Raw genomic sequence first — 21,878 nt, 5'->3', positions numbered from 1 at the left:
TTGAGTCTTAAGAACTCAGACTTGTCAGGAGCCTCAGTAAAGACCAGTGGGCAGCCCACTGTTTGCCTGTTGAGGAGTCAGGCCAGGCGAGGCCCTCTTGGTGGAAAAGTGGTGGTCGGTGGGGGGCGGTGGGGTGGGGGGCGGTGGTCTGAGAAGCACTGGGCTAGCGACGAGGCTGCCAGGAGTTCTAGTCCTTAACCCTTTGCATTCATGTGGAACTCTGAGAGTAATTTTTTTTTAATGTTTTAATTGGAGGATAATTGCTTTACAATGTTGTATTGTTTTCTTCTGATCAATACCATAAATCAGCTATATGTCTACACATGTCCCCTTCCTCTTGAACCTCCCTCCCACCTCACACCCCATCCCACCCCTCTAGGCCATCACAGAGCACCAGACTGAGCTCCCATTATGTATTTTACAGATGGTAATGTATATGTTCCAATGGTACTCTGAGAAAAATTTTTATTTAAAAATTGTGGTTGTATTTCCTGTTGAAACCACAGTATGTAATATTTTTGCCTGAATATAGTGATGTTCTCATTATCAGCTTCAAGCTTATAGTCATCACGGGGTATTTACATCTCTAAAGCCATGGATGTTCGAACAATGAATATAAAATGAGTTTTTTACGTAAATGTTTGCAATGATACTCGCTTAGATTATAAGCATTAGTTGTGGTCTTTACAGAAAAACAGGAACTGTATTTATAGGGTCTATCTAGTTAAATCAGTTGTTATGATCTATTCTATTTAGAAACCGAGCTACATTAGTTCTGAATAATAGGATAACATTCCCCCACCAGATGGCAAAGAGACCCCTGGACCTATGGGTACCACTTCCTTTCTTCTTCTCAGAGTGGCTGTATTTACCCAGCTTAGCTGATTCAGAGGAGTCTGGGCAGAAAACAGCCCTGCACGAGTCATATACATGGGGTAACGGGGCCAAAGGATGAAGAATATAGGCGGGGCAAAGGAGTGAAGAATGTAGGCTCGAGTCAACCTGAGGGCTCTGGGTTCCAATCTCAGCTTTACTACCTGCTTGCTATTTGAGATGGATGAGTTTCCTCATCTGTTAAAAAAAAAAAAGCAACAGTAAAGCCCTTCGCTCACAGGGTTGTGACGGAGATTGTGCTCGGCTGCATCAGCACCGGCTGGTCTTGTCATGGGGATGTCAGGAGATGGAGGGGTGGGGCGGGAAGCAGCCACTATAGGCCAATCCGGGGGATTTCGAAGGTCACAGGGGAAGCCAGGTCTGGCTGTGGCTCTGAGTGTGCAGGTGGGAGGAGGCAGATGGAAACAGCAGAGCCACCAGCTCCAGAACCACTCCTCTCGTCCCCCCAGAGAGCCATGTCCTGCCACCGCAGCCAGCTGCTCTGGTTCCGCCGCCTCTATATGCTGTTCTCCCGCTACATGAGGATTAACTCTCTGAACTTTCTCTGAGCCAGAACGGGCTCTCGGACCAAGAAACCAAGGGAAAGACAGCCAGGGAGCCCAGGGCCTGTCTGGAGCAGGCTTGTCTCCCCGAGTCAAGGACATCCCAGCATCAACCTGAGTTCCAGGGCCCTCTCCTCCAAACTGCCCGGCCTCTAATAAAATGGGAGCTGTGCAGACCCAACAGGCTGCCAGACCTGAGCATCTTCCTCTGGGCGACAAAACCAAAGCCACCAAACACAAACCAAGCCAAGGACAACGACAGCTACCTGGCTAGCTTCTCGAGTTCTTGTGTGGAACAGTTCACACAATGGCACAGTGTCTGTGAACTCCCTAACACAGACCTGCGATTATTATAAATAAACGTAAAGGTCTCTGGAATCCTGTCCTATGTCATGTATTTTCATGTTTTTTCCAAGGCAGGCTCACCCCCCATACACATGCAGAGCAGTCTATACTGAATTTGTTCAACCATAATTCCATGGCTTTATCTTTGTGGACTACACATCAGATTCAAATCTAGGGAAAACGCCTCCACAAGGGGACCTCCCAGGTGGTCCAGTGGCTAAGACTCCGCGCTCCCAATGCAGGGGACACGAGAAGAGCAAGATGCTACCAACAAAAAAAATGCAAGTTGCAAAACAAAACATACAGAAGCTGCTGCTGCTGCTAAGTCGCTTCAGTCGTGTCCAACTCTGTGCGACCCCATAGACAGCAGCCCATTAGGCTCCCCTGTCCCTGGGATTCTCCAGGCAAGAACACTGGAGTGGGTTGCCATTTCCTTCTCCAATGCATGAAAGTGAAAAGTGAAAGTGAAGTCGCTCAGTCGTGTCCGACTCTTAGCGACCCCATGGACTGCAGCCCACCAGGCTCCTCCATCCACGGGATTTTCCAGGCAAGAGTACTGGAGTGGGGTCCCATTGCCTTCTCCATACAGAATCTAGTAGTAAAGAATTCACCTGTCAATGCCAGAGACATAAGAGATTTGAGTTTGATCCCTGGGTGGCGAAGATCCCCTGGAGAAAGGAATGGCAACCCACTCCAGTATTCTTGCCTGGAAAATCTCATGGACAGAGGAGCCTGGTGGGCTACAGTCCACAGGGTCGTGAAGACACGACTGAAGTGACTTAGCATTTGTTTTTAGGAGACACAAAACTATATGTTTTATATGCCACTGCAAGAGGGAGGCAGGTCAGAGGGGATGTTCACTGCACCATAATATACTCCTGTTTCACCTGTAGAATGTTTTACCAGCTCCTTCCAACCTGCCTTCAGCTGATGTGGTGACCACACAGAACCCCAGTCCATCTGGATGTCCTCCTCCTGCTCTTTTTTCTGGTCTACTCTCCCTCCCAGATAATTTCATAAGTCACTTTCCTAAAGCAAAGAGCAATACTTACTAAGCATTTGCCATTAGGTATGTACATATACACCCAGTAGTTGGTAATGGAAGGGATGCTTTAAGAAAGCATCTTATTGTAATAAATAAAGCACTGATTATGATAGGAAGCTACATGGAACACGGAGGGTGTGGCAGGGTACGGGTCGGAAGACGGTTTAGAGCCCTCAGGGCTTCCCAGCACATATAGGACAGAGCCAAGATGCCACAGGCGGCTTCTATTTCTTTCTGACCCTCTATTTCTTCCCACCACAAGTCTGGCTTTACCTTGTGCCCACACCTCTGTCCACAGCTGCTTCTCTCTTCTTTTCCCAAATCCTGCTTCCTTTAAAAACATAGGCTCAAAGTTATTGTTGATGGGTAGAGGGGGCTCAGTTTTGCAAAATGAAGAGCTGTGGAAATTGGTGGCACAAAACCGTAAACATACCCAGCACCACTGAGCTGTGCACTAGAAATTAATTTTGTGTATTTTACCACAATTGGCAGGGGGGGCGGGGGGGGGATCAGAAGCTGATTGACTTAAAAAAAAAAAGAAACAGGCTCCCATCACACTCCCCCAGAGGTTTTCCACAACTAGCTCCTTCTCCTCCAGACTCCTGGGTTCATGTTCTTGTCACAGCTTGGGTAGCTTGTGACCACTCACCAGCTCTCATTTGTCCTTTGACACCATCCCCCCCACCCCACCCCCCAGCCAGGCCAAGGCTACAAGAACCATAACAGTGCTCAGTAATTACCTGCCACTGAACCACTGGCCTCGGAAGCAAAACCAAAGGACAGGGAAGACGATAAACCAGAGGAACCGCTTTAATGTTAAAAATATTTATTTCTCTAGAAGATCGCACAAAAGTCAGGAAGGGGACAGAAGGGTATCAACTAGCCTATGTCAAAATCAGGTAGGGGAGGACAAGAGCTGCCTGAAGACACTGGTGGCCGGAGCAGACTGCAGAGGCCGTAGGCCCTTCCTGGACAGGAGGCGTGGGAGCTCACTCCTTGGACATGTTCTTGATGGTCTTATGCTCCTTCATGGCCTTTTCCCAGTCGCTGCCATTGAACTCTTCCACCACCACGCTGCGCACGGTGCCCTCATCCAGGCAGTGGGGGGCAATCCCTGCAGGGAGGTGGGCATGAAAGCCGGGAAGGCTCTCAGACAAACCCACCCCACAGCTCACCACGGCAGCTCCTGGCTCACTCTCCTTCTCTCAAACGGGGCTCAGGGGTGGCCAGGGCTGACTGTCATTCAACATCGAGCTGAGAGGACAAAAGAGAAAGGCTTGAGCCTGGAGCCACCTCTGCTGGGCAGCCTGAGGAATTCACAGGCCTCATCCAGGGCACTGAGGGGTAACTTTCTCAGCTTTAAATATGTCCCCATCCGTACAGGAAGGCAGGCGGGAAAGACGCTCCGTGTAGCAGGAAAGGAGCAGACAGGAGCTCTATGGGAAGAAGGGTAGGCGGGCAGGGTGACGTCAGGCCCCCCCAAGGCTCAAGACAGCTGGCCCATGCAGTCCTGGAGGCTGCAGGCTTCCAGAAGCAGCCTCCATGGCTACTTCCTACCCGATTTGCATAGCAGCTGGTGTCATTCTTAACTGTCTAAGGGTGGTTTTGCCCCCAGATCCAAGAAGAGGGACCTGGGGTTTCCTTGTTTGTGTTTGAACAAGCCCAGTTTTACTGGCATCATCACTGCTGTTCATCCTCACCTCCTTCACATGCCACCCCCGCCACCCCAGGCCCATGTCCTCCCCCTGCAGTGGGCCCCCCGGCAGCATCCAGCTCCCACAGCAGCAGGAAATACGAGTCAGGACCGGAAGGTCTCTGGAGGCCCAGGGCCAGGCTATGCCGTGTCTGCGAAGAGTTCAGTGGGCGAGCCCCGCTCCTCTCACACACGTGAGGGAGAGGCCTGGCCAGGCAGGAGGATGGCCAGAGACTCCAGCACCCGTTCCAGAGCGTGTCTCACCCCAGGTGGCCACGGGGCGTTGGTGCCCCGAGCTTGCCCCCATTCCACTCACCGAAGCCTCCAGGGTTAGAGCGGGGAGAATAAAAGCTCTGGACGCCACAGCGCTTACAGAAGGTGTGCTGCGCCTTGTGGGTATTGAAGGTGTACGTGGTGATGCTGTCGGCTCCCTGAGAGACACAGACAAGGAGCTTCAGTTGTCTTTTACAGAAATAAACCCTGTAAAAACCTCAGTGGGGAACGCCCTCTGGCCCGGCTCCCAGGGTCACGAGGACACGTCCTGTCTGAGGTTGGGGCCCATCGTCACAACCTGGAGACCCATCAGCCTGGAGCATGACAACTCAGGGCTCCCTGCACACAAAACCTCTGATCTTGAGCTCCCCACTGCGGCCCAGGCCTAAATGAGGAGGCATCAAGTGAGGGACTGGGTCCCCGTGTCCCCAGACAGCACCGCTCAAGGCCTTGAGAACATGCTCGCTGGACTCAAATTCATCTACAAAGGACCAGGAAAGGACATCACAGGCTAACATCCCTAATGGAGACACAGACAGGAGACCCAGCAGAGGACGTGCACAGACAGTTCAGAGAAACCGGAGAACAAGTCTCTCTTTAACCTTTGACACGATATCCATGCTCACGAACTGCAGTGAGGTATGCTCTTCATTGTCCCGGGGAAAAATTACCAACTGAGCTTACTCAGAACTGCGTGTGTAGAGAAACGTGCACTCCTGGATGTGAGTCACAGGAGTACAAATCCACAACACTGGATAATATCTGCCAACATTGCAAAATGCACACTTTCTCTAACCCAGCAATGCCACTTTTAGAAATGTATCCTGCAATCAAAACTCTGTATTTTATCCAACCACATGGATATAGGTGTTAACGCACCATCTGTAAAGGCGAAACCTTATAAAAAATGGAAACTGTCCCACAGAAGATTAAAGGAATCAAGTACAGACATTAGAATGGAGTCTCTCCGAGTTTTGAAAAGAATGAGGCAATTCCACTTAGAAATACTAACAAGCAGACAATCTCCAAGGTTACAGAGGGAACTGAAAAGGCGAGGTTTGAAACAATTTGTGCAGTACACTACCATTCCTATTTTTAAAAAGCACACACCCTGGCACGCACTTTCAAAGAATAACTGAGAAAGCAGCAGTTTATCTCTGGAGACACTGGGTGCCTGAAGGGTCAGAGGTTTCCACATGTCTTCCCGACCATCACCATGGAGAGGGTCCCTCGGAGCCACACAGAGAAGTGGCTCCCTGAGGGGCCTCTTCTCAACACCCCCGCCCCCAACCTCTCCTCCACATACAGGCAGCAGGGAACAGTCACGTGGTCCCCAACCACGCAGGGGTATCTGATCAAACACTTCCCCTCAAGAAACTCACAGTCTCACGGCCTCCTGGGTCTCATCAGCATGAGAGCCCAGTGCTGACACCAGACCCTGTCCATGCATCCAACCACCAGCCTGACCCACCCTCGAAATTTCTGCTGAACACATGGCCCATCTTAGTTGTAATGCCCTGTACGTTCAACCTCCCTGCTTACTTCTGTCTCCCTGCCCTGTCAGAAATGACCACCATGACGACAGACCCATGGTCAATTCTCCCGACCCCAGGGGTCACACCCTCTGAGCCTGACCAGTCCTACCATTCTAAGGATGCTCATTTCCAGCCTGCCCACTGGTCTGCCTCCACCCTCTGGTCACGAAGGCCAACCTGCAGCTCCTTGGACATGCAGAGTGTGCCCCAACAGCCTCATCTCTAGGGGTCTGCCCAAGCCCACCGAGACTCGCCATCAGTCGGCCTCTGCCACACTGCCCTGCTTAACTCTCCACATGGCACTTCTAGGCCTCTTATTTCTCTGTCTCCCCTTTGTAAAACATAAGCCCTGAGGGGACAAGGGCCTCGTCTGCCACATAAACTGCTGGGTTTCAGTGTGACAGAGCCTGGCACACAAGAGGTGCCCATAAACACTGCTGAATCAAAGAATGAGTTCTGTACTTAATTTTAAAGGACAAACAGAAAATTGCTCCTTCAACAGGCTGGGTCAGAGAACAGTGCAGTAAACACCAGGGCAATGACTGGCGGGCGGGCCCATGGAGGGGACAAAGTGGGTAACTCTCAACTCTGAAACCGAGGGCCCCTGGCCGCCCATGTGTCTTCGGGGACCACCTGTCTCAAGGGGTCGGGCCACAGTCTCTAGCTGGCACCCAGGGGAGGGGGTCTCGTGGGAAAGACAAGGGCAGGTCTGCTGCCCACTGGCACCCTCCTCCCCACATAAGACACCCATGGGAAAGATCCAGGGCAGACAAAGAAAAGCAGACAAACTGACCCAAAGTGCCTGGGATTAAATCTCAGCTTCTCCTTCCAGACACTCACTGAGGGGCCACTCAGTGCCAAGGCCCTGGGGCCACGAGCGCAGAAATGACCAGAGGTGCTTCCAGGAGGCCCTCCTGACCCAGGGAAGGAGACCTTCGCACAGGTCACAACCCCAAAGCAAAGACACTGATCAGACCACAGCAGGCAATGGGACCCAAGGACCAATCACAGCTCCATCCCACCCCGTGAGCAGAGTGCCAAAGCTTCTGTACTCTTTGACCAGAGATTTTACTTCCATGAGAACTGATCCAAAGAAACAATTTCTAAATTATTAAAGACTTAGGCACAGGGAGGTTCAAGATAGCACTGCACTCAACCTAGACGTTCAAGTGTAGAAAATCACTTGTGGCACATTCATATAACAAAAAACACTACAAATATAGCCATAATTGTATAAGTAGGAAGTGGCTATGGCTGGGGAGGGGGTGGAGGGGAAGCCAAGGGCCAAGGGACAGTGGCAGGAAGGCCTTTCTCTCTTTACCTTGCAAAGCTGGGACCAAGCACAAAAAATTCCCCCAAAGAATAAAGTTAAAAATCTTTTCAATCATTTATTTTTCATTGGGAAATGGTAAGAGTCAGTTATAATACAGAAAATGAGGTAAAATTCTGTGCTGAGAAAAACGCATATATTTAGACGTATTCATCCATGTCCAAAATAATGCACAAGGACACACACCAAAACACAATAATGGTTACCTTTGATTGAGAGGATCTGGGTGATCTTAAATTTATTTTTTGATCCTCCATGTTTATACATAATGGATCAAATATGTATCCAAAATATAAAGGAGAAAAATAACATAACTTTTTAAAGAGAAGCATGAAACCTGGGTGACAGGGAAAGTAAAGCCCCCGAGAGGCCCAGGAGGCTCCCGGCCCCCTGTAAGCCAGGGCAGGGCCCCCCAGCCCCGCTCAAAACACTCACCTTCAGAAGCTTGAAGCGAGAGGCAGGGACAATGAAGTGTTTGTTCTGCTTCTTCTTGCAGATGCTGCAGCTACGGAAAGACACGAGCAGACCCCGGACAGTGAACAACCCTATGTGCCCTCTGGGTTTCCCGGTCCCAGGAGCAGGCTGACCATGGAGGTGAAGGCCCTCTCACTGCCCTCCAAGGAAGGGTGGCTCAGGCAGGCAGGTTGGGTGCCTGGGGGCCTCTGCTCCGCAGGTCCACAGCCAGCAGTGCAAGCCACACAACCCTAAGAAAACCAGGACGTGCAGAACCACGTTCCCGCTCCCCACCCCCACCCCCACCCCTGGTTTACAAGTGACAGGAAGGGTGGGTTCACAGAAATCTAGCATCAGGCAGATCTCTGCTCTCCGCCTCGGGATCCACATCCCCCGCAGAAACGGACAAGGAAGCCTAGGTCCCCTGACCTCCTCTGCACATCAGAGGAAGCCCAGCTCCACGGCCCACAGGTCCTCAGAAGTAAACCTAAGTCCCTTGTTTTAGTCCCCCTTTTACGAAACTCTAATTCCACACGGGGTCCTCTAACAGCTTATTCCATAGGGCTGCTTCTTCCATCTGTTAGTACTGGGTCAGGTCCCCGCAGGAGGAATTCCATGGAATTTATTCATTCTTCACATATAACCCAGGCACCACGGCACCAAGGGGCAGAAAGAACTGGCTATTGTTGAACAGTCAGTTACACACCAACCACAGGTCAGAAGGCGAGCCTGGAGGGCCTGACCTATCACAAGGTGGGCAGGTGCTGACAGCGGGCCCTCTGCTGTCCCTGGTAGCGCCACTTGCCTCACCTAGACAGATGCGCCAGGTGGCCTGGGGCATGGCAAGCTTCCAGGTGTGCATGCACTTGCCTCACCCCACCCAATTCTGTGGAGTTCTGCAGACTCTGCCCAAGGCCTTTCATCCAGCATCCAGCCCAACCATCTTCAAGGTACCACTCTCTCCCACACACGGGTGGCACTCGTCTCTGAGAAACTGCCTGGCCCGAGTCGAGGGAACCCCCATGTCCCCTGAGGCTGTGCTGCAGGACTGAGCTGTGTCACACACACAGCAGGCTGTTATTCTTAGCCTCCCGCCATCTTTTAAATTTTTAAAGAAAACATCTAACACACATAAAAGGAAAAAACAGAACATGAACCTTTATGTTCCCATCACCTGACCCCAATTCCCTGCTCACGGCCATGGTGGTTTCACCTGGATCCCAACTCCCCAGACGATGCTGAAGTGCCCTCAGGCGCTGTGTCCTCTGAAACAATGTAGGAAAAGACGACACTCACTTGCAGTCGAAGATGTGCAGGTCAGCCGAGGCCCAAACTTCAAAGCGCACGGCCCCACAGTGGCAGCCTCCTGTGTGTTTCACCAGGCCCTGGTATTCGCTGGAGGGAGAAATCAGAGAGATTAGGATTCCTAAGCCGTCAGGCCGCAGTGGAAAGAGAGCAACAAGATGGAACTGGAGTCTTCACGGGACAACGGGGACACATTTCTGCTTTTGAGGTGCCCTCAGTTTTATAAAAGGATTCAGTGCCTTCTGTGTCTACGAGCTCTTTTTTCCACTTCTATTTTGTTAAGTCGCAGAATAAATTATTCCCAATGTATGGAAAAGAGAGAACTGGGGTGAAGATCCTAAACCAGCCACCTGAACATTTTTATTTATATGGCCAGTACTAATTAAGATTTTTTATAAGCAGGGCAATAAAAAAAACTAGGGACAGTAGACAGGGTCCCGGCCTTAGGGACCTTGAGCAGCCATTACACAAATTACTGAATATTTACATGACTGTGAAAAAGGGTGTACAGGCTGCTGAGAAAAAGAAAGACAAGAGGATCAGACCGAGTCCTGTGGTTCAGAAGAGTCTTTGAGAAAGTTAACAAAAGGCTCCTGTAATTCTGCTGCATTTCCCTCTGGTATTTTGCATACATGTGAATTTTTACAGAGCTATTTGTATACATTATGTTCAACTTTAATCCCTTTAAAACTTGTAAGTCAGGTCCTTCATTGGACATTATTAAGATTTGATAAATATCATCCAAGTACTTTCCAGAAGGGCTAAACACTCTTATCAGTAATGAATGAGAAAACATTTCACTGAATCTTCTCAAGCAATAATTACAGGAAAAGGAGCTTGCTGCAGCTTTAATTTGCATTTATTTGGTTACCAAGACTGTATGCTTTTTCATGTTTCTATACAAGCTGACTCCATTAATTTGATGTATTTTTTTCCCTGCATACACAAATAATGCTTATGGTAAAAAACAAACCTTACAACATTGGACAGTGCTAAAGATGAGAGCCTCCTAACACCCAAAGGGACCCACAGTTAACTGTTTGCTCTATGATCCTCCAGATTCATACAATAATGTTTTAACAGTAACAGTGAAGTTACATATTCTAATTTAGTTTTTCTTTCTTGAATGAATGTAACTTGCGCCAATCTGATAGGTTAAAAACAACAACAACAACAACTCACCCTTTCACTTCAACACTTTGAAATCTTTTTTTTTTTTTTTTTGCCATTTATCAGTTTGTTTTAAAATCTAAATTTACTCCAAATCTGCGTTTTACGACACTGGGCAGTAGCTGGCACACTTTAAGGGCTCAAAATTGTTGGATGATGTAGATTTTTAAATGTTCAGCCTACAGTCCAAGATGATAAACCAAAAAGTGAAGCGCACGGAAAACCCAATATTTCATCTCTGAGAAGCACTCGCCTAACGAGAATTTCTTACGGACAAAAGACAAAAAAACACTTTTAAGAAAAAGAGATCCTCGAGTTGTTATGCAATTGTTGGGTTGTTTTGTTTTTTGGGGGGAGAGGTTCTAGTGAAACACGACTGACAATGAAATATTAAGGGCGCTACAGGGCAGGGGCCTCATCTAGACGACGAGGCGCCCCCCGGAGCTAACAGCTCGCTGCGAACCCCACGGCCCGTCCAAAGTCCTTCTGGGGCAGCTGGGAAGCCGGGGGTCCTTGGCCCGCGGTCGCAAAGCGGGGGGAAGCAGAGCCCCGGGCCTTGGAGCGCTCGCGGAGGTTCCGAACCCAGCGGCCCGCTCGGTCTTCCAGCCGCCTGGCTCCGCGCACTGCGCGCGCTGTAACCGAGCCGCCGGTCTCCCCGGAGGCTCCGAACTGTCCCAGCGCCTCTCGCCCCGTCCCTGCCCTCACAGCCGCTCTCCAAACACACATGCACAAACACGAAAGAGGCCCCGGGACCGGGAGCCGCGCCGACCCTCATCCCGGGAAGGCTGCCGCCTCGGCGCGCAGCGCGGGCCGGGCGGAGGCCTTTGTCCGGCCGGTGCGCGGCTCGAGCACCGTGGCGACGTTAGGGGCGCCGGCCCGGCCGCGCCGCACTCACTAAGTGTCCAGCAGCAGCTTGGCGGCGCCCTCGAAGCTGAGCCTCTGCCGCTTTTGGAAGGTCTCCCAGCGCTCCCGCTGCTCGCCCAGGTCCAGCTCGGACGCGGTAAGCGCCGAGGGCGGAGGCGGGGGCAACGGCGGCACCGGCGGCGGCTCCCCGGGGCCCGCCTCCTGCACCGGCGGCGACCGTCGCTTGGCCGCCGGCTGCCTCGCCGCCGCCCGGCTCCCGCCCCCGGCCTGAACCGCGGGCCGCCGTGCGCGATCGGCACTAGGGGCCGAGGCAGGGGCCCTGGAGGTCCCCGGCCGCTTCTGCCCGCGTGGCTTGGTCGCCCCGCCGCTTCTCGCCCGCCGCATGGCTCCCGCAGCCTGGCGCGCAGGCCTCTCCGCCGCGCGTCCCCGCTCACCCGCGCGCCCGCAGCGCCCCGCGCGCTACCACCGTCCGCGCGCGCCCGCCGCCCCTCTGGCATACGGGGCGCCGCGCCCGCCCCGCCCCGCCCCGGCCGCTGTCCGGCCTCGGCCCCCGCCCCGCCCGCACCTGGCCACCGCGAGCGCACCCACCCCTGCTCGCCGCGGGGCCCGCACCTGTGCCGCTCCAGCCGGCAAGCCCTGCGGGACCGCGCCTCGGGCCTCGGCTCCCGACACTCGAGGCCCGTTTGCACCTGCCGCGAAGCCTCCTGGCCTCCTGAAACCCCTGAGTGCTTCCTCCTGCCTTCCTGAGGCCTGGGTCACCCTGAATTCCCAGTCACACGCGAGCAGGCACCCCGGGACAACTTCATCTCGAATGAGGACAGCACCTGCCTGGCAGGAGCCATCGTGCGCCCGAATGAGCTAGGTAATGTGGATAAATGACCTGCCTCTCCGGGACAAGCAGCAGCTGAAATCAAAGTTCTCACACTTGGGCTTTCCTGACAGATTATAAAACAGCGTCTTCAGGAGCTTGATAGTCAACAGATTTTTTAAATTTAGTAAGTGAATGAACTCCACACCAAATTCCATTATTATGGTTCTATTGATCACAGCATCAATTTAAAGACAAACTCACAAGAACCACTGATGGAACTCAAATATTTTCCAAACCTATTTTGTTGCCCTATTTTATTCAGATCTTGAAAGAAATAACATTTTTATATAATAACTTTTAACTAATTTTTTGTGCCCTACTTCCTTAATTTTCACCTTCCTTTGTTAATTGTTTTTATCTTATCGTTAGTTTATTGAATTAAATACAGAGGTTCTTTTAGTATTTTTTGTTGTTCAGCCGCTAGGTTGTTTGACTCTTCGATCCCATGGACTGTAGCACACCAGACTCTTCTGTCCTCCACTATCTCCTGGAGTTTGCTCAAATTTATGTCCATTGAGTCAGTGATGCCATCCAACCATCTCATTCTCTGCCACCTCTTCCCTTTTTGCCTTTAATCTTTCCCAGCATCAGCGTATTTTCCATTGAGTGGGCTCTTTGAAGCAGGTGGCCAAAGTATTGGAGCTTCAGCATCAGTTGTTCCAATGAATATTCAGGGTTGATTCCCTTTAGAGGTGACTGGTTTGATCTCTTTGCAGTTCAAGGGATTCTCAAGACTCCTCCAGCACCACAATTGGAAAGCATCAATCTTTCGGTGCTCAGTCTTCTCTGTACATGACTACTGGAAAAACCATGGCTTTGATTATATGGACCTTTGCAGGCAAGGTTAATGTCTCTGCTTTTTAATACACTGTCTATGTTTATCATAGCTTTCCTTCCAAGGAGCAAGTGTGTCTTTTAATTTCAAGGCTGCAGTCGCTGTCCACAAGGAATATTAATGACTATAAATTTCCCTCCAAGTACAGCTTTAGCTGTATGTATTAGGGGTTCATTGGAGGTGTATAGTTTACACACAGCAAAATGCATATATCTTTTGTCTTCTTTTTTATTGAACACTTTTAAAAATTAAGATGAAAGTGATATAACATTTTAACGTGTACAGTTCACTGACACTGCATTCATGGTTCTGTACAGCCATCACCTCGATCTAGTTCCAAACTCTTCTATTTTTTTTATATTACATTTATACCTTGCTGGTAAATAGAAAATTCACTGAGCTAAACAGTGTGTCGATTTCCCTCAGCAGATAACTGACATTTTACTAAATGATTTTTTCTTTTTTAACAAGGCTAGCTAAAGACACTCCATCTGTATTAACTCTTTCCTAGGCTGCCACCTTTGAGCCAGTTTATGACTCCTTCATTCGGGGTAAATTCCAAATAAATCTGATTTAACTTTTTAACAAGTTTGCTTTAAAATTTTTATACAGTAGATATTGAAAAAAAGGAAGATAAAATAATTGACACTTTGCTAAAGTGCAATTTTTGTGACTTTTTTGGAGGGGTTCAATTTTTTTTTTGAAAGTACAGTTGATTTACAAGGTTTCTGGTGTACAGCAAAGTGATTCATTTATACATATATATATTCTTTTTTGTATTCTTTTCTGTTATGATTTATAAGATATTGATATTCCCTATTTGATAGGACCTTGTTTATCCATTCTATATATAATAATTTACATCTGCTAACACCAAACTCCCAATCCAACACTCGCCACTCTGCTCCCCCTTGGCGACCACAAGTCTGTTCTCTATGTCTGTGAGTCTGTTTCTGCTTAGTAAACAAATTCATTTGTGTCATATTTCAGATTCCACATATCAGTAGTATCATATGGTATTTCTCTTTCTCTTCCTGACTCAATTCACTTAGTATGATAATCTCTAGGGCCATCCATGTTGCTGCAAATGGCATTAGTTCATTCCTTTTTTATGGCTGAGTAATATTCCATTGTATATATGTACCCCGTCTTCTTTATCCATTCATCTGTCATGGACAAGTAGGCTGCTTCCATGTCTTGGCTATTGTAAATAGTGCTGCTTTGATACAGAGATGAATGTATCTTTCTGAATTATAGTTTTGTCCAGATAAATGCCCAGAGTGGGATTGCTGGATCATATGGCAGTTCTACTTTTCATTTTTTTTAGTGCTGTTCTCCACAGTGGCTGTACCAATTTACAGTATCATTTGAATGTGTGGGAGGGTTCCATTTTCTCCACCCTCCCCAGCATTTTTTGTAGACTTTTTAATGACAGCCATTCTGACTGGTGTTTCTCCAATAATTAGTGATACTGAGCAACTTTTCATGTGCCTGTTTGCCATCTGTATGTCTTCCATTGAGGTTTCCTGCCTATATTTTGATTGGGTGTTTTGGTTCTTTGTTCTTGAGTTGTATGAGCTGTTTATTTTGGAAATTAAACCCTTGCTGGTTGCGCTATTTGCAAGTATCTTCTCCTTTACCGCAGATTGTCTTTTCACTTTGTTTATGGTTTCCTTTGCTGGCAAAATCCACATATCTTAAGTATATAGCTTACGTAACCACCACCAACTCAAATATAGAACACTTCCAGCAGTTTAGAGAGTTTCTCTCAGGTGAAAGAACAGAGGGGACCAGTATTTTGCCTTCTATCACCAGAGGTTAGTTTTACCTATTCTGGAACCTTTAAAAACAGCATGTCTGACATCTTTCACTCACTATAATGTTTTTGAAAATCATCCATGTTGTTTTGTGTATCATGATTTTATTTGATGTTGTGTAATATTTGACATGAATACATCACAATTTATTCTCCTGTTGGTGGATTCTCCTCAGGTTGTTTCCAGCTTGGGGGCTATTATGAATAAAGCTGTTATTTACATTTGTGAAAAGTCTGTCTGTGAACTCATTTCGGTATATACTTAGGAGTGAAATTGCTGGGTCATAGATTAGCAGTATGCTCTTCCAAGAACTACTAAAGAGCTTTCCAAAGACCACACCATTTTATACTCCACCCGTGTATGAGAGTCACGGGTATGCTATACCCCCACAACATGTGGTATTGTCAGTCTTTTCAAATTTAGCCTTTCTGGTCGGGTTGTTTTTTTTGTGTATGCATGTCTGTGACAAGCAGTGATGTTGAAAAACGTTTTCATGTGCTTACTGACCACTTGGACATCTCTCTAAAGTGCCTGTTGATAGGCACTACGTTGGCTTGTTTGATATATAAGACTTCTTTATGTCTGGATGTGAGTTCTAGGCCAGACATATATATTTAAAATATATGCAACTAGAGATTATCATACTATGTGAAGTAAGTCAGAAAGAGAAAGACAAATACCATATGATATCACTTATATGTAAAATCTAAAATATATCTACAAAACGGAAACAGACCCACAGACATAGAGAACAGACTTGTGGTTGCCAAGGAGAAGGGGAGCGGGGAGGAGAGGACTGGGAGTTTGGGACTGGCAGAGGTAAACTATTGATATAGGATGCATAAACAACAAGGTCCTACTGTGTAGCACAGGGAACTGTATCCAGGATCTTGTGATAAACCATAATGGAAAAGAATATAAAAAAGGATATATACATAACTGAATCATTTCATTGTACAACAAAAACTAACACAACATTGTAAATCAACTATATACTTCAATTTAAAAAATTTCTTTAAAGAAATGTAGGAACTTTCCTGGTGGTCCAGTGGTTAAGACTCTGTACTCCCAATGCAAGGGGCGCAGGTTAGATCCCTGGTCAGGAAACTAAGATCCCAAATGCCACGTGGTGCGGCCAAAATAAAAAGGAACACAGCCTGACTGACACCTTGATTTTATCCAGTAAGATCTGCATTGGACCTCTGACCTCCAGAACTGGAAGATAATGGCTACTTTTAGCCATTATATACACACATGACTTCCCTGGTTACCAAGTGGCTAAGATGCCAAGCTCCTAATGCAGTGGACCTGAGTTCGATCTCTGGTCAGGGAACTAGATTCCACGTGTCACAACTAAGATGGAAGATCCCAAGTACCATATGCAGTTAAGACCTGGCGCAGCCAAATAAATAATAAATAAATAAAATTTAAGTGGGCATCTTTTGGTTCTAGTCCAGCCCCTAAAATCAACATAACGAGGTCTCTGGTGACTCAGGATGTGGATAGACCCAGAGTATAATGTGCTGGCATAAAGACAACAGGGAACACTCAACTTTAAAAGAAAAACATGAAAACCCTTGGCAAATCTGCACAGGATTTTAGGAAAAGGGAATCTGAAAATAGAACAGTGTATTCGATTTGGTTTTTTCTAAAGCATAAGTTCCCATGATTTTGGCCAGAATTGCTAGAAATATAGATGCATAAGAGAGTAAATGATATTGCCCTCCAAAGGCAAGCATGCTTTTCTGATACAGTTTGTGCTTGAGACTGAAGGTTGTTTTTGTTGTTTAGTTGATAAGTCATGGCCAACTCTTGTCACCCCATGGACTGTATTGCTTGCTTGCTTGCTAAGTCACTTCAGTCATGTCCGACTCTGGGCAACAGTATGGGCTGTAGCCCACCAGGCCCCTCTGCCCATGGGATTCTCTAGGCAAGAATACTGGAGTAGGTTGCCATGCCCTTCTCCAGGGGATCTCCCCAACCCAGGGATTGAACTGGCCTGGCGTCTGTTTCTTGCGTTGGCAGGCGGGTTTGTTACCACTAGCGCCACCTGGGAAGCCCCATGGACTGTACAGCCTAGGCTGATTCAGCTCCTTGGAGTGTGCAGAACCCACACCTGCCACCAGAGGGCAGGAGTCCCTGTGACACACAGACCAGGCAGGCACAGCCTCAGGGGGGTTAGTGCCCACTCTTAGAGGCATCATTTTGTACCCACGGGCAGGCTTGAGGCTACCTGCAAACTTTCCGACTACCTGCAGGTGCAGAAAGCACCTAGCAGACGTTAGGGTGGGCCAGCCTCACTGTCCCTCTCAACCACAGGAGGAGTACCCAAATCTCTCTGGTCCTGTGACAGGCTTGTTGCTGTCCCTGCTGCTATTTATATCAATTTCTCCTCCCTCCTACGGACATGCCAACGGTAACTTCTGTTTTCTGAGGATTTGCGAGGCCACCACTAACTTCTGTGCCGATCAGAACATGAGGTCTCCGTTCCGGGCAGACTCAAGCTGGCAGGCATAGGACCTGGCAAGCTGACTGACTGCTCCTGAGTTACCCTCTCTCTGGGCAATTCTACATGGTCGGTGGTCCTGAGCACCAGGCACAGCACCAACAGGTGTTTCACATACTGTGTCTGAGGGTACTCAGGCAGGCACAGTGAGTGTCCACATTCTCCTGACGTGGAAATTGAGGGTGTAGATAACTCGTGCTCACACAGCTAGCAGGCGGGAGGGCTCATGCCAGAGGGAAGAGCAATGACCTTGGTTGCCTGAAACTTCCTCCCACACCCACTGCGCTCACAGGAACCCCAGCTAATGCCCCTCCCAAATGAGCTCCCTGCGTTCAAGTCTCCTACCTCCCCTCCTACTCCCTCACAGCAGCAAGAGTGATTTTTTTTTTTAGCTCCTTAAGCTTTTTTGTTTTGCATGGTCTTTTTTCCAAAGAAGAAGCTGCTCCTTTCTTAACTGATTGGGTTTCACACGGTACCAAAGGCCCCCGCCCAGACACCTCTCAGGGCCCCCCAGTCCCGAGAACATCCCGTGTTGGGTAGGGGGCAGGCAGCCCTCCACTGCCAAGGGGTGTGGTGGGCATACCTTGCTGCTCATAAATACCCTCCACAAATACAGCCCAGCTGTTTCCAGGTAAACAGGCTGAGCTGCAGCAGTCCCAGGGCCTGGCACCAGAGGACCTGCTCCGAGGACAGGAGCTCCACACTGGCACCTGCACCCACACTTGCTGGCAGTCCCACCCCAGAGTGCCAGGGGGCAGAGCTTCCTCATGGCAGTGGTCCCAGTGCCTGCGAGCTGCAGCTCCTCATTGTTACAGTAACTACGGAATATATATGTACAGGTCAAATTACATTAATAAAAAGAATGTCCAACTAGATTAACGAATGGAGCTTTTATCCATTTTTATAATATTCCCAACATCCTCCTCCCTGCTCTCTAAGAAGTAACCACCACCCTGACTCTGCTGCTTATCTAATCACGTCTGGTGGTGGTTCAGTCATGTCTGACTCTTGCGACCCCAAGGACTGTAGCCTGCCAGGCTCCTCTGTCCATGGTATTCAGCAGGCAAGAATACTGGAGGGGGTTGCCATTTCCTTCTCCAGGGGACCTTCCTGACCCAGGAATCAAACCTGGGTTTCCTGTATTGCAGGCAGATTCTTTACTGACTGAGCTATGAGGGAAGCCCTATCACCTGTGTATGTACATCTAAATGGGCTTCCCAGGTGGCTCAGAGGTAAATAATTCTCCTGTAGTGCAGGAGACGCAGGTTCGATCCCTGGGTTGGGAAGAGCCCCTGGAGGAGGAAATGGCAACCCACTCCAGTATCCTTGTCTGGGAAATCCTATGGCTAGAGGAGCCTGGTGGGCTACAGTCCATGTGGTTGCTGAAGAGTCAGATGCGACTTAGTGACTAAACAACAACAAACAAGGTACATGTATTTAGATGGTGTTTAGTCTTGCTTGGTTTTGAATTTTATGTAAGTAAAATAGCACTGTATGCGTTCTTCTGAGACTGTTCTTTTGTGAATCATCCCTGTGTACATGTGTAGTGGGAGCTGATCCATGTTCACTGGTGCACAGTATTCACAGAATGAACATCCCACAATATCCATGTCACTGGTGACAAAGATACAGGTTTAGATGTTGCTACTATGCTACTATGATCAATCTTGTTCATATCCCCTGGGGCAGGTGTGCAAGCGATTCTCTAGGATATAGTGTTTAAAAATCTTTTCAGGTAACTTAATTATTTGAGTACATGCCAAGGTTTTATTACAGTCTTGCTATAAGAACAAAGGGTTCTGACAGACAAGGTGGGGGTGGAGGAGGGGGTGGTCCTTTACCAAGGAATCCTCCAACACCAGCTAGGTGTCCTAGAATTTAACTAAATCTGATGCCACCTGCCTGGAGTTACCATCAGATCCCAAAGGTTAAAGGCTCAGTCCCACCAGACTGTCCCCTCACCTCCCCTTTCCCAGACACCAATTGCAAGTCCAGGCTGTCACCCGTGCTTCTGACCCAGGCCCACGGCCTCCTTCCTCATGGAGTTTGACTGATTTGTTCAACCGGCTCACAGACACCAGGAAAACTGTTTACCCACCAGATCCCCAGTCTATCACAGAGGACATATCTCGGGAGCAGACACACAGAGCCATGAATGTGGGAAGGGATACAGACCCTCCATTCCTCTCTGGGACCACTCTCACTGCCACTAGTCCCAGCTCCACTGTTCACCGTCACAGGCTCTCCAAACCCCGTACTTTAGAGATTTGTTTTTAATTTTAATTGGAGGATAACTACAGTATTGTGACGGTTTTTTGCCGTAAGTCATTATGCAGGCTTCACTACGTAGGCGTGATTGATGAAATCAGTGGCCACTGACGACTGATTCAACCTCAAGCTCTTCTCTCCTCCCTAAAGGTGGGGGAGGAGGGCTTAAGCTTCCAACCTTCTGACAAACAGCCCCCAAATTCAAGGCCTTTCCAAAAGTCGCCTCGTTAACACAAACTCTTGGAAGGTTGAAAGGTGTTCGTTACGAATAACAAGAAATTTTTATCACTCTGACCACTTAGAAAATTCCTAGGGTTTTAGGAGCTCTATGATAGCAATGAGGATGAAGACCAACTTCTTACAAATCATCACCACAGTAATCTCTGTTAGACTGTGTATAATAGAAACATCTAATTAAAGATCTTTAGACTCAATAAATAAATAAATAAAAAGATCTTTAGACTCTTGGGGACTTCTCTGGTGGTGCAGTGGTTAAGACTTCCAGATTCCAATGCAGGGGGCACAGGTTCAACCCCTGACCAGGGAACTGAGATCCCATGTGCCATGAGGTGCAGCCAGAAAAAAAAAATCTTAAGACTCGAATTAAAGTATGGGTATCTACTATCTCAGAATAGATCTTATTTTGGTATTTTGGTTATAATCTATCATAAAATTGCTCAAATATGTTATTAGGAATGCTGTTTGTGAATTATGTAAATTCACAGGCCAGACTGAGGATAATTTTTCTTCTATAATAACTAAAGTGATATTGCTGGATCCAGGAAATATTCTTGCTCAATTTTGTTTTCCAAAGGAGTTGTAACAATTTAAACTCTCACCACTGTGGATATTGTCTGACTTTTTAATTCCTGCACATCTGGAGGTTATGAAGTGGTATCTCACCATGGTTTTAATTTGTTTATTCTTGATCATCTTGAGCAACTTTTTATGTTTGCATACATGCTCAGTCACTTCAGTCCTGTCCAACTCTTCACAACCCCAACTGTAGCCCGCCAAACTCCTCTGTCCACAGGATCCTCCAGGCAAGAATACTGGAGTGGGTTGCCATGCTCCCTTCCAGGGGATCTTTCTGACCCAGGGATCGAACCTGTGTCTCTTACATCTACATGCACTGGCAGGCAGGTTCTTTACCACTAGTGCCACCTGGGAAACCCCAGCTTTTTATGTTTATCCCATCCTATTTCCTCTTCTATATTCTTCATATACTCTGCTGCTGCTCAGTCGCTTCAGTCGTGTCCAACTCTGTGCGACCCCAGAGATAGCAGCCCACAAGGCTCCTCCGTCCCTGGGATTCTCCAGGCAAGAACACTGGAGTGGGTTGCCACTTCCTTCTCCATATACTCTAGATCTGTGCTATCAATTTGGCAGCCACTAGTCATTTGTGACAACAATTAAAATTAAATACAATTTAAAACCGAGTTTCTGGGCTACAGCAGGAGACTTTGGCGCAATGTCTCACACCATCCTACTAGCACAGCCTACCAAGAGCCCAGAAGGCAAAACTTACGCTATGAATCTGTGAATGAGTATATGGTAGGTGTTTGTAAAATGTATGAAGAACATCTGAAGAAAATGAATTCCAACAGCCCCTCTATAACATACGATATCAGTCAGTTGTCTGATTTTATTGATGACCTGGCAGACCTCAGCTGCATTGTTTACAGAGCTGATACCCAGACATACCAGCCTTATAACAAACATTGGATTAAAGAGAAGATCTGCGTGCTCCTTCATCACCAGGCCCAACAGGCTGGGAAACAGTTGAGTTTGGAAGCATTAGGGGGATAGGGGTGGCTTGGAACACAGCTGTGTGCAGTGTGCTGTAGTGGAACTTTTGTATTATATTTATCCTGTTTCCATTTTGGTATACCCTAGCCAGAATTGAATGTATTAGATAAAATGTGATGATCTTGTTCAATCTGCAACCGCCTTTGCCCCCTCCCCCCCCTTTTTATTACTTAAACATTTTTACGATGATTTAGATGGAAGTTGGTTTTTGTCAGTTAACGTTGGTTCCAGTCCCTCAAACTGTTCATACTTGCTTTATAAATTTATAACATCCACTGTACTAATCCTCCTTCAAATTGGGGTGGGGAGTGGTGGCGCAGTTT

General features: G+C 48.0%; 2 protein-coding genes and 1 pseudogene across 4 annotated transcripts in view; 2 read left to right on the top strand and 1 right to left on the bottom strand.

Annotated features, from left to right (window-relative positions):
• Window positions 1-9,655, top strand: part of PIGL (phosphatidylinositol glycan anchor biosynthesis class L) — a 49,719-nt gene extending 40,064 nt beyond the window's left edge. The window contains exons 7-8 of one of the 2 annotated variants that reach the window (XM_070389567.1): window positions 8,154-8,251; window positions 9,493-9,655. In XM_070389567.1, the coding sequence (XP_070245668.1) occupies window positions 8,154-8,243 (90 nt within the window). In that variant the 3' untranslated portion in view covers window positions 8,244-8,251; window positions 9,493-9,655. Of the gene's footprint in view, window positions 1-1,343; window positions 1,826-8,153; window positions 8,252-9,492 lie in introns of those variants that run through there. The other variant, XM_005887256.3, reaches the window with a different exon arrangement.
• Window positions 3,638-11,922, bottom strand: CENPV (centromere protein V). Of its 2 annotated transcripts, none has more exons than XM_070389568.1 (5): window positions 11,481-11,917; window positions 9,407-9,505; window positions 8,093-8,162; window positions 4,836-4,950; window positions 3,638-3,940 (listed from the first exon to the last, which is right to left on the bottom strand). In XM_070389568.1, the coding sequence occupies exons 1-5, from the start codon at window positions 11,831-11,833 to the stop codon at window positions 3,816-3,818; spliced, it is 762 nt and encodes a 253-aa protein (XP_070245669.1). In that variant the 5' UTR covers window positions 11,834-11,917; the 3' UTR covers window positions 3,638-3,815. The 2 variants fall into 2 exon arrangements, with proteins under 2 accessions (XP_070245669.1, XP_070245670.1); XM_070389569.1 differs by lacking the exon at window positions 3,638-3,940 and adding an exon at window positions 3,947-4,080 and having other exon boundaries at window positions 11,481-11,922.
• A 9,295-nt stretch (window positions 11,923-21,217) lies between these two features.
• Window positions 21,218-21,555, top strand: LOC102276312 (enhancer of rudimentary homolog pseudogene; annotated as a pseudogene).
• Window positions 21,556-21,878: the final 323 nt, after the last annotated feature.

The sequence above is a fragment of the Bos mutus genome, chromosome 19, assembly GCF_027580195.1.
Source record: "Bos mutus isolate GX-2022 chromosome 19, NWIPB_WYAK_1.1, whole genome shotgun sequence".
NCBI lineage: Eukaryota > Metazoa > Chordata > Mammalia > Artiodactyla > Bovidae > Bos > Bos mutus.
This window is presented reverse-complemented; position numbering and strand designations above follow the sequence as displayed.

What these genes read in the sequence shown, in the direction of transcription:
- CENPV (XM_070389568.1), bottom strand. Translation starts at nt 11,833, where the DNA reads ATGCGGCGGGCGAGAAGCGGCGGGGCGACCAAGCCACGCGGGCAGAAG. An exon ending in CTGCACATCTTCGACTGCAA is followed by an intron (nt 8,163 to 9,406) that starts GTGAGTGTCGTC and finishes GTCTTTCCGTAG; the next exon opens with CTGCAGCATCTGCAAGAAGA. An exon ending in CTCGCTTCAAGCTTCTGAAG is followed by an intron (nt 4,951 to 8,092) that starts GTGAGTGTTTTG and finishes TGTGTCTCTCAG; the next exon opens with GGAGCCGACAGCATCACCAC.